The following is a 14,255-nucleotide window of genomic DNA, read 5'->3' on the forward strand; positions in this document are numbered from 1 at the left end:
AAGCAGCCTGCCCGGGCACTTCTGCCAGCGTGTGTGTGTTTGTGGGTGTGTGGATGAAACGCTGTCTCAGCCATGGACGCCCTGGAACTGGCGGCGGGGAGGGGAAGCAAGCTTGGAAGCTTAGCGGAGCTGTTGTCAGGGATCAGCTGCCATGGGCAAACAAGCCCCCTTTCCTCCGCAGGGGTTGGCTGCACCTGGGGCCAGCGCTAGGCCTGGAACGGCCGCTGGATGCCCTAAGCCGAGGTTGACAGGCTCCAGGTCCCCTGCCCCGATCGCCAATTGAGTTTGTTATGGAAACTACCCACTGTAAAGAGTAAAGATAATATGTCATCCTTTCTATGGCCATGTCAAACTTAGACATCTCCCGTTGATAATGATATTGTTTGAAAGGACAGATTCATGGTGTAGATCCGATCTGATTCGATCCCAGATGATGTCAGTAGAAAACCCAAGATCACACGTAGTCTGAAATGATCCTGACCCTTATTTATTCTGCTATGGACCTGAGCACTGGTGGGGGTTATCAGCTTACTGCGTCACCCCGTTCATGGGCAGTTTTCCTCAGCCATTCTCTGCTCCTATCAAGAGAGAATATAAAAATGGATTTTTCGAGGCATACTCTTTGTAGGGCTGGGCTTTGTTACTAGCTCTGAGGTTTACTATTTGTAGATACGGAGAAAACCAAAAACGGTTGCAAAGGCTGACCAGGAGAAGGAGAGCATCTCCATTCTTTTCTACCCCTCCTCCAATGCCCGAAGTTGAAACTACAACACATGTATGTGTATGAAGCATCATCATCATACTTTCGCCGGGGGGGGGGGGGGGGGGGGTGCTCGCACCGAAACTGAACAAATGATCTGTGAAGTGAGAAGGAATGCTTTCAAACTTATAGCAAGGCACTGGGTCTGGGTGTCTATCTCGGTATATATTTATATCTGTATCAGTATCGCGTCACGGCATGGTTGCAATTATTGGAGAGACATTGGAACGGGCAAAGAACCTTGGAACTCAATTCCAGAGCATATCACTCTTGTGATTGGCTGGCAGGACAAGCTCCTCACATGACATCAGCTTCATCTTCAATGAGTTAGTTATTCCTCAACTTGCTACTGCACTGACCCTCTCCGGTTGGGTGATATGGCTGCTGCCAGCGACTTATATACTTCTTTTAATAGTAGCTGTAATTCATCCCGCTTGGTATGTGCAACTACTATATCCCGCGGCGTACAAGCTTCACTGCCTAGTGAGCTAGATTATGCTGATGATCATTTCGCAGGCACACAGTTTTTGAACATATTTCTTTTACTTTACGGAACTTACCAACGCGCCTAACCCTCTCCTTCTACCCACTTCCGAGGAAGCGTAGCTCAGTTGAGCTCATCGGGACCCGCTATTCCTTCGAAAAAGTCGCATCCTTCGACTGCACCACGTCCTAAACACAAGCCAAAAAGCTCTTTCTGCCGTAGTCCTTGCTTGCTCGCCACCTGTCAAATGGATGGAGCCGGCGAATGAGGAGGCACAGCCACCTCACATGCAGCAACCGCAACATAATCAAAAAGAGCGGCAAAAATCTGTCCCCGTCTCTCTTTTCAATAACACCACGATTTCTCCGCGTAATTTCTCTACCAATCTCACAACGGCCGCCTCCACCACCACCTCTGAAAGCAACGATTATAACATCACCTCAGCGGCCGTGGCATCAGGAGCAGCAGTGGAACAATCACCACATTCGGATGAGGAGCCACCGCCATGGATAGCTCCATCAATGTCAACGGCTATATCAGGCGTAACCCCCCCTTATTGGCGGCACCATAGGAGCGTATCCCTGGCATCGCAGACGTCACTAGAAGCCGCCACGGCACAGCGCAGGTCACTTATACGCCTGGAAGACCACACGGAGGACCCAGCCAGCGAGACGAGCCAGGGCCTTTGGGCGCGCAGCGTGTTGATCGAGGATTATATTGTTGTGAAGGGGGGGAGGTCTGGGATTGGAGCATATGTTGTGTGGATTTGTAAGATTCAGACGTTGGAGGTTTGTGTTTTCCTGTCCTCTATTCTTTAATGTTTTTTCGGGTGTCTTTTCATGAGCTAATCTTTCTATGGGGACATAGGGTGGTCTCGTGGTGGTTCGGATGAGGTATGTACTGTACATACTCCCATGTACATACATGTACAGCACATGCATTGCGCATAAAATATGTCCACTCTTATAAGATAGACTAAAAAAATTCCACAGATACTCCCAATTTGACGATCTACGATCCAAACTAGCCATTGCTTTTCCCCATGCCAAATCGGCACTCCCTCAACTCCCGCCCAAGAGCGCCATATGTATGCCACCCCATTCCCCCTTCCCGGAACTCCGATATAAATACCGCCTTCAATCCATTGTTTTGCAAAGTTTTGGCGCATGCTGACAAGTGCCTTAAAATCTCCAACCACAGTCAAATTCAGCCCTAAGTTTCTAGAAAGGAGACGAGTTGGACTTGAATATTTTTTAAAGTGAGTTGAAAAATATGTATTGAAGAAGCTCCCCAGTATCTATATCCGTCTATCTAAAGCTCCCTATTTCAACTAGCTTTTTTAACTAATGGATTCTCCACCAGCTGCGTGCTTCTCAATCCTGAATTTTCCGGATCGCCTATACTGAAGGAAGTTTTGTTTAGCCATGTCGGTTGATAGCGTGTGCTGTTTTGAGGTTGCTCGTCCCTTCGTTTCTGGCCCTTTCTTGTTTCGGCCTTCTTCATTTACTGTTATTTCTTTTAGTTATTTTTAGTTCGTATATTCGTATATACCTTTCCGGTTGCAACCCCTTTCTATGATAATGAAATTGCATCGACATGAATCAAGGAGCTAGCGCTTTTTTCTTTCTCCCCCTAACATCGAGGTTTACTATGTAGATCTCGATCTTTGTTTTTGTTTGTGTTTTACTTGACTTCGACCAGAAGCGCTAGTCTTGGCAGAAGATCCCAATTTTGGGTGATTATCTAATCTGATCGTGAGAGTTAGTTAAACTAGTTCATTACCTGTGACCAGACAATACCTGTATTGCCAACTGTAACTTTCAGATTTCGGAGCACCAAAAAGCCTGACCCCGCCCTTCCATCTGCCACAACAAACCTGCGTATGAGGGCTGGCATGTATGGTTCGATACAGCCCTACCCCACAGCCGAAACGCCGTAATATTTCGCCGTACTGTCACCTCGCCCCTTGGACGGCGAACGGGAACGAAAAACCTGCTCGCGATGAGACGACACGAGACAAGAGCGAGAGTCAAAGAAGCCCGCTCGATATTCTATCCAGGCGAGCCCGGGAAACTATCCTCAGTGCTGCTTTTGTCCTTGCTAGAAGGGCCATGACCTGCCAGCGACCAATCTCCATCCCGCCATGGTTGCTCGCTCAGCACCGACGTTGAGATTTTCCTCCGTGCAACACCAAGATCTCCTTCCAGCCGCATCGCCCGATCCACGAAGCAAGATTTCCCCTTTCGCCCACGACACCACCAAAACAAACCCTAAACCCTCCACCGTCACCACACGTCGAAATGCCATAATCCAGCAACAACAACAACAACAACTGCTGCAGGGCCACCAACTCCGAAATAAACTAAAACCCCTCCGACAATCCAAACTCCCCTTTTCCACCCCTGCCTCCTCTTCCGCCTCCCACCGCCTAGGCCCTGGTTCTGGCCCTCCCCCGCCTCCCCGTCAACGCCAACCCACCAAGACAATTCCGGCCCACGAACGGCCTTTCAAAAAGGCAAAGCTGGATGGTCGCCATCATGACCAGGCATCCATCACCGGGCCTGCAAAGCTTCCCTTGCGCAGCAGGGACTTGCAAGGCGTATTATTGACCCCGGATCCAACCACCACCACTAATACAAGAACCACAACAATATCATCAGCTGCATCTCGGACGCGGTCTGCTACTACTGCTGCTGCTGCTGCTGCTTCTGCTGGCGGTGGTGGAGGTGGTAATGCTACTGCTCCCACTACCCTGGGTCTAGCCGAGGTGGCCCGCTCCCCCGTTTTGACCATTCCTCGAACAACGCGCAGATCTGCACATAGTCACCATCGCCCTCCCGTGGTGGTGAGTGAGGATGTGGAGAAGCCTGATGGGCTAGCGATCGCGGATGATCATGATGATGGTAATCATAATCAGCGTAAAAATGACGGAGGGAATGTTAGTAGCCTCAGGAGAGGCGCGCATGCGTCTGCGTTTGGGGCTGATCGGCGTATTGGTGGTGGAGAGATTGCTACGCGTAATGATAACTTGTTGAAGGGTGGGACTCCTTCGTCGACTACTGTTGTTGGTCGGGAGAGGAGGTCGTTACGGTCTCACGATGGAGGGTCGAGGTCGAAGAGTGAACTGGCGTTGTATTTTCAGAATTATGAGCAGATTCTTAGCTTGGAGCCTGTGAAGCCTGGTGAGTTTTCTTTTGATCTTTTTTTTCTTTTTGATCTACCCTATATTTTTATTTTTATTTTTTCTTTTCTGTGTGATTTGAGTCTGTTATGTTTTTGCTACGCAGTCCTGTAAAACATAACTAGTTTTGCTCTGCCTGCATATCTTATTTGCTGTCTATTTGCTAACTTTCGACAGAGTTTCTATCGGCAGACACCACAGTCTTTCTCATCGATGATCTCACCCAGCCCATCACACTTAATCCTCCGCCGACAAATGCATCAGCGGCCAAACTTAGAGGAAAACAGCAACATAAAAGAAATCTAATAGACGACGAAGTCGTGCAATCAGGAATGGACAACCCACTTCTTGAGTTGCATGATGCCCAAATACTCGACCTACGGCCATCAACAAATAATAGTAGGAAACCACCAAAAGATCCATTGGATGACGATGTCTACTTCAAGGCCCACCGGAGAATTGAACGGCAAGAGAAGCAGCTTCGGAATATTGAAAAAGAGAGGGCTCAGCATGAAAAAGTCCAGCTGGATCGACTACTTGATGAGCTTCAGGGTCATGACTGGCTACGAGTTATGGGTATAAGTGGAATCACAGAGACGGAAAAGAAGCTATACGAACCGAAACGCGCGTATTTCATCAAAGAGGTGTCGGCGTTGATTGAGAAATTCAGATTATGGAAAGAAGAGGAGAGACGAAGAAAGATGGAAAAAGATCAATCCCTCGCTGGCGAAGTCGACGACGGTGAAGATGAAGGAGATGATAACGAAGAAGACGAATCCGAGGCCGAGGATCACGACGACGATGAAGCACAGGAAGTGGTTGACCAATCCAACCCATGGGGAAATGGTAACAGGCCCCAACCCAACGGGGACCTGAACTCTCCTTCTCCAGACTTCCAAACCTACGGTGAGCCCCCAGACATCAATGATGTCGATGCCTGGGCAGCCCACCAGCTCCATCAAGAAGCCATCTCAGCCTCCTCAAACACAGCCCGCCACACCAACCTACGTCCCGAACATGTCTCCATACCACCATCTCCTTCATCTTCATCATCATCTTCTTTTTCCTCCCCTTCGTCCTCATCCTCCTCGCCTACATCCACATCCACATCCTACCCTGCTCCTACTGGCCGCGATTCTGACCCAGCTGCCGCTACCCTTAGCCCCGCCACGACACACATCTCTGCACAGGCACCCACCTCACCAACACCACCGGCACCACCGCCGCCAGCCCAACCAGAACCCCAGCCGTTTACATCATTCTATACGAAACGGCACCTCCGTGACGCCGCCGTCGGGAAAATCCGACGGGGCCGCTCGCGGACCGCGTTCGGGCAGCCGCTGCCAGAAGTAGCGGCGCGGGAGTTCCAACTGCCTAGAGACATCCTTACGGAAGAGGCGATCGATGCCTGTCAGAGGAAGAAGAGGCGGCTGCGGAGGGCGCGGAGGGCTTGATGGGATGGAGTTTGATTATTTTTTTATATTTTTTTTAACTTTATTTACTTATAAGATCCTGTGGAGAAACGTGGGTGGGGGGAGGGGGGCAAAGAAAAGGGAGTGTGCGGTGGTGAAACCGACTTGAAACCAAGTAGAGTGTATATACAACGCATGCATGTCGGGCGCGCGGGTTCTTTTATCGGGATGGGATATTAGAGGATGATGACGCTGTGGATGGGTACAGTACATTTACCGTACATTGATTGAGCTCTGGCGTGTGTGTGGGGAACGGGGGCTTGTTTTTGCTTGGTTTTTCTATATCAACTCCTGTATGATTATTTTACATTTAGCCCTTTTTTATAGGTATCACTATTTAACATTGCGTCATTGCGTCATCCCCCCCCCCACACCCATATACAACGGCTACAATGCTGAGCTACACCGATTGCATTGAAAAATTTTATACATCACGGATTGGGTTGGTCAAACACATTTTCTTTTATTGGGGCGAGTGATGATGGGAAGGTGCTATTATAAAATGCACCAGAGTATCACAAGTTTCTCCTGAGAAAAAGTGGTGATTTGTTTGGTTTAAGCTGTTTCTGTTTTATATTTCTTATCTAAATGCAACAAGCTACATAATTCAATGGATTGATAGATAGTCAAGCAATCGCAAATAAACAAAATAAGTAACTAGTTAGTTAAACAAAGAAGGGTGAATTGCAAAAACCAGTTTAGACTGGAATACAAAGAGTTTATTTTTTATAATTGAGGTGTGTATTTCCTCATTGATTTTTCTATATTGATATATATATATATATCTATCTTCTGCTCAACTGTGTTTTGAAATCCAATTATATGAGTTACGATGGAGGTGGAAGGTTAGTTCGTCGTTCGTAACTATATAGCGGGCGCAGCACTGTTTAAATAGGTGTAGTCACGTGGTATTCTAGCGAGCGATAGGGATGCCAACAGATAACTAAAGAACAAAATGTGATGATTATTGAACAAGGGAAGGTATTTTAAAATCCACCTACAGCAGATACAAGTAGCATCTTTGTTTAATTTTATTTTCACTGGTTTCATAATTCTATAGTGTTGAGCAGAGTAAAGTGCAGGTGCTTCATCTTTAGCCAACTGGGGCAACTTTCACATCACCTGCGTTTCAATGCTGCTATTACCTGAAATTAGACAGTGGTAACTTTATCATGCTATACAAGAAAGAAGTTAAATATGTGTTATAATTTTGCACTTGGCTGGGTATATCACCTATGTCAGAAACACCATAAGCATTTTTACATAGAATGCATTCATTGGCAGAGGACTACTATGTACTGTGTGTGACAAATAGGTCTGCTGCATGTGTGCCATTTAAGAGTTGAAGTGAAGTTAAATGGCATGACTGTTCCTGATTTCAATCTCTGTCTAAAGTAAATTTCAACCAAGCTGAATTGAAATCATATTCTCAAATCCTCTAACTCATAAAAAACATTTCTTGACTGTTTCAAGTGGCAATATCTCTTATCCACCGCCACCCACTCATCCCATGTTTATGTTCACACTCAGGCTTATGCTCATGTCCATGTTAATGCAAGTCTTTGAGAGGCTAGGCCAAAGGTCAAAATGTCGTATTCTTTAGAAAGGGAGAAGTGTTGCTAGGTGTAGAAAAGTGAGTCGGAGCAGTGAGGCCGTAGGGTTATTCCGCCATCTGTTAATAAACAACTATCTCCTTCCGCAACAAGCAAGCCAGCTCTTTTATGGCTCCGCAAATTTTGAAGCGTGAGGTTGGTCCGTTCTGCTAGCAGCTTCGGCGATTTTTGTTTTGTTTTGTTTTGTTTTTCTTTTTTTCTTCCCCCATTAATAATAAACGCGGTATAGTTATAGGGCTGATACACGGAGCGAGTTAGTTAAGCTCCTAGCTACCACGCCAAATACCAAGGCCCACAGTCAAATTGGCAACCGGGTGGATCTCTCGTCGGCTTCTCGTTAGTGAAAAGGTAATTTGGACATCAACCGCCGGTTTAACTTGAATAATCACAACACGTGGTTGCATATGGTATACCGTCTCTCAGCCATGGTTGGTGGAAAAAACATTCACTGAATGCAAATGTCGAACGTATTAGAGATGAGAGATGGAAGTTAACAAATTTTGATTATTGTGGCACCCCCTGTGACAACTTTTCATCCAGTTAGCCGTGCCATCTGACCAGGCAAATTTCATCACCGTCCGTAGCTCGATCCACGTTGTTGCTCTTACGAGCGTAGGGAGTTATAGGATATATCTGCAGCGCCATTTCGTTCATTAGACTCTTGGGTTTCGAATGCAATGGAAGAAAGGTTGACGTACCTGCAGAATGTTCGTCGAGAGATTTTGAAAAGGTACATACTAGTACTCTTGCAGATTCTCGAGTATTTTGTACCAGGCTTGCAGCCCGGGAGATGGTGAGGATCACCAAAACTGACTCTGGAGCAGTGAAAGTACGCTTTCCCTTTTGTTCTGGTTGTGGCGGATATGGGAGTCGTCTGGAAAGAAAAAGAATCTGTGAGAACATTGTCAAATGATTGTTAACGCACGGGGGCGCTGTGAAAGGATGCTGGTAAGAAGGCTGCCATGTCTCCAAAAGAGGCGGGCAGCACGAGCAACCACTGCAGTCAGCATGGGGCTCCATGTCAAAATGATAAGTCAATTACGAGTAATTTACCAGAGATAATCAAGCAAAAGAATCTAACTGGAGAATACAAAGGTGACTTTTGAAATGAAAGATGGCACTATAGATTTTGTGCAGCCGCCCAACGCTGGCTCCTTTAGCGCCCGGCCAGACGAGCAAGTTTGCTGTGCGTCAAAGCAAATTTGAAAACTCTGCAACATCTACCTACGAAGTGCTGGGAAACACCAATCATCCATGTCCTCCAGTATTAATTTCCTCAAGTTCAGAGACCGGGAGAAGCCACCCCGTCATGTTGCAGAAACGCCATGGATCAAAGCGAACAAAAGAGCGAAAAGGAGAAATGAAAATACAAGAAAAGTGAGGAATACAGGAGAAACATGTAGAATGGCATTGTCTGGAATTGGCATAATTTTAACTTGCGTCGATACGACAAGGTGATAGACCATAGAAAAATTAAGATCCACTCGGCGCCGATGGCACAACCGTATTTATGGAGGCGGAATTCGCACGTCGCCGGATTTTTGCAGAACGAGCTTTCCTTCTAATTGAAATCTGACGAACCGATATTGTTTCATATCTGCCACATGGTATGGTCATCACAGGTGTCAAGTCACCTTCTGAGAAAATTGAGTGTTTCCCTTAACGCGCGCCAACACATCTCCGGATATGTAACGATTCCCTGATGTGGGATACAGTCTGGTTTCCCATGCCCGCTGCGGCTTGGAGATGTACAGTACAATCATGATATGTGAAGCGCTTTTTATCACTATGTTGTTGGTTAAGTATCGACGGAAATTACCTTTAGTGAAGATCCGATAGAATCACAACTGCTGGTCGATAGTTTCATAAGCCACCCAACAATGAAAGCAATGATGATGCTCAGTACACCGTTTCTTCAAAAACATCTACACCATTTTGCTGAATGCCAACTAGAACCGAGAAAGCCCGATGAGCCCCTAGCACTCGGATGTTTTTTTTTTTTTTTTTTTTTTTTTAACTTGTACTAGGGCGCATGTTGTAGGGCGCATGTCGCTGAGTGTCAACTGTTGAGCATTCGCTGTGGCCATATGAAAACTGAGAAATTTGCTTTTATTGACTTGTCACACATAGCACGCCCCTATTTGGGTCCAAAGTCAACAAGCCCGTCAGTCTGACTGGCTGGTTTGTCCAGTGCTTGAGGGAGGAGCAGACGTCTCGGATCCTATCTTCAGATATTTGTAAATTCACGTTAGCAGAGCAGAAGTCTTAAAATACCACACAGTCTGTGGTGTTAGTAGAACAGGCAGACCCTGTCACTTTCCAGCCTCGAACTAACATGACGACCTTGGCGGGGCTCCATAAAGATTCAAGGGCCCTGTTAGCGTGTTTATCACACTTGTTCCCTCCTCGATGGCGCCTGGCGTTATTTTCCCACTTTTGTCTTCAGTTCCTGAACCAAGATAACCCCGACGCATGCTACTCAAAGTGGATGCCTTCCAACTCATCCTTTTGATTTAGCCAATAGCTGCTCTAGAGTGACTTTCGGCTTATCGTCAGAAACACAGCTGCGTAAAAAATGCGCTAGATGTGGGCCCTTAAATGAGGAGCAGAGGGTTTCCTCCGCGTTAAGTGATGGTATTGCTCACATCAAGACTTTGTTTTTAAAAACTCATAGAGATCCCATGAATTTGACGAGTGCGACCGTCGATCTGAGACATAATGGAGGGAGGAAAAAAAGGAAAAAATCCTACCTTGACTTCGACCTGAAGGAACGAGGCCTGAAATGGAAACTTGACCGAAAAAAATTAGTAACCATATGCTGTTTCAAACGTTTCAACAGGTATTGTATTTTAAAAAAGCATGAGGAAAGAAATGAAAAAGAATGAAAAAATTAAAATAATATATTAAACAGCCAGCCTAACAAAGCCACGACGAAGCTGCAGACGCCATAACGGGCGTTGCAAACCTTTTCCCTGGTCGGATATGTTCGAAGGCGCCTGGGATATTGAAGGGTAAAGTAGAGAGCGTCTTTGTTATCCAAAAAGTCAACGGCCACGTAGGTGAGGGGGGAGACGTCAATCTCCTGAGAGAATTTTCCGGCTACTGTAAGCACTCATCGGGGTGGAGCGATGGAGCCATGAAAGAGAACGGAAGGGAAATGGGGGAAATGCAAGAAGGCAAAGTAGAAAAGAGGCACAAGTGTGGAAAGACCAGCTATGCTTAGGAAAATAAAGACACTCGCGCGCTGAAACGAATTTTCCTTGAAATTTCTTTAATTAGACAGTTCTAGGAGGGTGAGAAAGCCATCATTGGGGTATCCGTCACGGTTGTCTTAATTAGGACAGAAGTAACTGTGTAAGCTCAATTCCCTAGCACTCTTCGGCTACTCCTAAATTTCCCTGGCCATTTGTTTGCAGGTCCCAACTCCGGAGAGGATAGAATGACACTACCAAAAAAAAGCCTGAACGCTGCGCGAAACCTTCGTGGTATGGACGACAGCCCAATGTCAACAATAAATGCGACCTGTTCTGGAACCGATTTCTCGCACCAATTATATCATTAGCAGAAATTGCAAACCCAAAAAATCCCGCATGTGTCAGGCGTCCATTTGTGATAGTTGCCTCATTTCTGCGCCGATATCCAACTTGTGTCTCAAATGGCTAACTTGAGGCAACATTTTAAAGTCTAAATCACATTAGTATCCGATAGTTGCGTCCTTTGTAACATATAAAATAGTTGGGAGGTTGTATGCTCGAATAGTTGACCTGTAGTAGAGCTTCCTCGATAAACTGTAGCTGTTTCGATTTATTCTCGCTCGTCTCTCCAATCACAGAAAATTTCTTAGAACAAAAGCGGATATGCCACAGCTTATAGGTAGTCCGGACGGTGTTCCCAGTAGTTTCTCGAGTGTTCGGGCCGAGTGTGGTATTGCGGACGGGTCCGACGCTCAAAAGTGAACTGAGGGACGTCAGGTTTAGGCCGAGAGATGGCTGTCATCCTCTCGCAACATAAGTAGCCCGGAGCATGATTACCTTAGGTCGCTCGCAAGTCCACCCGAAACTGATCTCCAGTTGGCCGGGGTGGAGAGATTCACAGACGCGAGGGAATTCATTGGTGGTATGTACTGTACATTCGTGCAATTAGCATGACCGGTATCGCTTCTAGGATCCTCAAGGCAATTTTTCATGAAGATCCTATGTTTCCACAAGATGTCCACAAACTCGCCCGGGCAGGGGACCCCTTGGAACCGGGATTCCATGCCGCCGCAGGACGCAGAAAAGCGAGGCTAACGGCGAGGCAGCCGGGCTTGGCCACCCAATTCCATGGAACTCATTCAGCAATGGCTGGTTGGATGCTGTAAAACGAATCACGGTTTGGTGGGCTTCGGGATGGGCGACGGTCCGGAACTCGACAGCCACCACCAAGGGGCACACGATCTAACCCAGTAAACGAAGACTAAGATTCGACTAGGTTTGTCTTTGGATGGGGCCTTACATGACAGCGGGCGAAGCACGCTTCGACGTGAGCGACCGGGGCAATGGTGTGGGAATACCACAAATAGCCAGGCTAACGGATGTGGCAGCTAGGAGCAACTTTCACTTCTCAACAGTTTACAGCCCAATGGTATTCATACATCTCAGTGGGAGAGGCAGGGGTGCTAGGCAGAATATCGAATAATCAGGTCAACGGCAAAGGAAGTTTACTCAATCACTGTTATTTCAGTGTTAAGTAACAAGGACCCCGGTGATGATGATGGGGATTGGGGTTGATGTAGACCCGCTTAAGTTCCCTGCTAGGAGCGGGAGGCCCAAGGTCGTTGTACCACAGCATGCTCAACAAGCTTTCCCAGCCGAAAATTTGAACCAAATGCTCAGCTTCTTCAACCACGTTCAGCTCTACGGCCCAAAAATGGTACTTTAATTTAAAGCATGTTTAAGGGGAAGAACATGGGATTGCATACATATCCTCAAATTCAATTTCATTACCACTTCAAGGCTTATTTAGCCGGCGATAAATTTGGAGCGGTAGTTGTATGCGGACTAGTCAATCCCTGACACTTCTCAGCTGGGAAGCGCGATAGGCTCTTTGGCACCAGGAGAATATTCCACGATCCAAGCCGGCGAGGTGAAGAAATCGACGTATAGTTCCAGCCGTGGGTAATTTTTCTCAACAACACTGGTGTGCCATGCTGCTTGCCCAAAAGGGTGGGAATCTTGTCGTGGCCCATGGGAATTTAGCGCCCATGACTGGGGTCGCACGCGATGAAAAGGAGGTCCCTGTGCTGTTATGGTGGGTCCAAGGAGGATAGCCCTTCAATAGCGTGTTTTTCGAATAATAATTTACTCCTGCAGAAAATGGACGCATGTCGGTGTAGGGGAAGCGACGATAAATAAATAAAAAATCATGATGAAAGACGACAGACAACCGTCCAAAGCAAAAGCAAAGCAATCAGTAAGATGAAACGTAGGGCCGTAGTGGCGGGCGGCTAGGTATGCAAGGGTTACCGTCCTGGTTTTCCGCCGTACTTTTGCTTGAAAATTAAATGCCAGATGAGTTGCAAAAAGTATCGAGATGTGTATTTCATAAATAACAGTACTCCAGCCGCCTTGCGTACGCCTACCATGGCCCCACCAAAGCTCTAGATACAGCTAAGGGGATATCTCAACGATTCCCCGAAGGCCAGAGGGCCCTCATAGTGAAGAAGTACGCGCGGAGCCAATAGGAATGCAAATATAGTCACCTTGACGAATCGGAGTCCAGGATGAACGGTACGAATTGAGAGGAAGGTCGATGTGGACGGTGTTGATGTCTTTTCAGGAGGAAAGCTGACCTATCTGGCCCAACAACGGGTCTCCAATCACGAATGTCGCGGCTGACGGTGGCTAGAATGGAGAGGTTTAACTTCGTCCAGGACATTGGCTAAGGCGGGCATGTGTCGAGTCAGAGGGGAAGTAGTTTGAAGCTGAACAGGCGGTGACCGACTCGAGCTATTCCCAGCTGCCTTCAGGCGTGTACGATTGTTGTTACAGGTCATTTAACGACCCATCGTATCCAGTCCTGGGATACCAACAGGACAGAGAGTTACCCCTTTTTTGGACGCGAGTATCGAACAAAAAGCAAGCCCACCGACATCACTGGTCAGTCAACAATCCTCGACACATCTCAAACTCCCAGGAGATAAAATATTTTCCTCGTCGTTCGAAGGCTCTGCTGTCCAAGCATCTGTCGTCCTTCAATAAAGAAAATAAAAGCCACGAGAACATTTGGCGTGATACCAACCCAAGTGAGTCCCACTAAAATTCAACGAAAGGCAATAGCACCTGCTGACGAGCCATAGCATGGAAAACAAAGAGCAGTCTCCAACGAGCTTCCAAGAGGGCCTTGAGCAGAGACACGCCGAGTTTGTCAACAAGGACAAAAGCGACTGTATAATTCGATGGCGGGAAAAAGTCAAACAGCAGTGCGGGTCGGAAGCTGCTTTCCATCACACGGATGTCGCGAGCATGGGAGATCCAGAGTTGATTGGCCCTAATGGGACGCACCCGCAAACCAGCAAAGTGGACGTCAAAGGGGATTCGACTTAGATAGTTCACAAGCATTCAACCATCACCGTATACGATTGATCATCAAAGCACACGAATACAGCGAACGATCTTCGCCGTAACCAATAGCTGTCGAATTGAAGTTTTGTGGATGCAGAGGCACGACGGATAATATATCTGTATCCGTATGTCATGTCAACATA

At 47.0% G+C, this 14,255-nt stretch overlaps 5 protein-coding genes across 5 annotated transcripts; 4 read left to right on the top strand and 1 right to left on the bottom strand.

Moving 5' to 3' along the window:
• Nucleotides 1-1,144: 1,144 nt before the first annotated feature.
• HCBG_01868 (PX domain-containing protein) lies at nt 1,145-2,679 on the top strand (the record flags this gene model as incomplete). The annotated part of the gene is made up of 4 exons (XM_045428917.1): nt 1,145-1,197; nt 1,285-2,032; nt 2,112-2,137; nt 2,607-2,679. The coding sequence occupies 3 exons, from the start codon at nt 1,496-1,498 to the stop codon at nt 2,677-2,679; spliced, it is 636 nt and encodes a 211-aa protein (XP_045290703.1).
• A 708-nt stretch (nt 2,680-3,387) lies between these two features.
• Nucleotides 3,388-5,879, top strand: HCBG_01869 (uncharacterized protein; the record flags this gene model as incomplete). The annotated part of the gene is made up of 2 exons (XM_045428918.1): nt 3,388-4,426; nt 4,618-5,879. The coding sequence occupies 2 exons, from the start codon at nt 3,388-3,390 to the stop codon at nt 5,877-5,879; spliced, it is 2,301 nt and encodes a 766-aa protein (XP_045290704.1).
• A 3,357-nt stretch (nt 5,880-9,236) lies between these two features.
• HCBG_01870 (uncharacterized protein) lies at nt 9,237-10,733 on the top strand (the record flags this gene model as incomplete). The annotated part of the gene is made up of 4 exons (XM_045428919.1): nt 9,237-9,258; nt 9,702-9,747; nt 10,185-10,349; nt 10,436-10,733. 4 exons carry the CDS (start codon nt 9,237-9,239, stop codon nt 10,731-10,733), a joined length of 531 nt encoding a protein of 176 aa, XP_045290705.1.
• Nucleotides 10,734-10,756: 23 nt separating this feature from the next.
• Nucleotides 10,757-11,768, bottom strand: HCBG_01871 (uncharacterized protein; the record flags this gene model as incomplete). The annotated part of the gene is made up of 2 exons (XM_045428920.1): nt 10,757-11,467; nt 11,542-11,768. The coding sequence occupies 2 exons, from the start codon at nt 11,766-11,768 to the stop codon at nt 11,200-11,202; spliced, it is 495 nt and encodes a 164-aa protein (XP_045290706.1).
• Nucleotides 11,769-12,695: 927 nt separating this feature from the next.
• HCBG_01872 (uncharacterized protein) lies at nt 12,696-14,094 on the top strand (the record flags this gene model as incomplete). The annotated part of the gene is made up of 5 exons (XM_045428921.1): nt 12,696-12,799; nt 13,112-13,213; nt 13,422-13,461; nt 13,566-13,647; nt 13,862-14,094. The coding sequence occupies 5 exons, from the start codon at nt 12,696-12,698 to the stop codon at nt 14,092-14,094; spliced, it is 561 nt and encodes a 186-aa protein (XP_045290707.1).
• Nucleotides 14,095-14,255: the final 161 nt, after the last annotated feature.

Source organism: Histoplasma capsulatum, assembly GCF_000150115.1.
Source record: "Histoplasma capsulatum G186AR genomic scaffold supercont2.2, whole genome shotgun sequence".
Lineage (NCBI taxonomy): Eukaryota > Fungi > Ascomycota > Eurotiomycetes > Onygenales > Ajellomycetaceae > Histoplasma > Histoplasma capsulatum.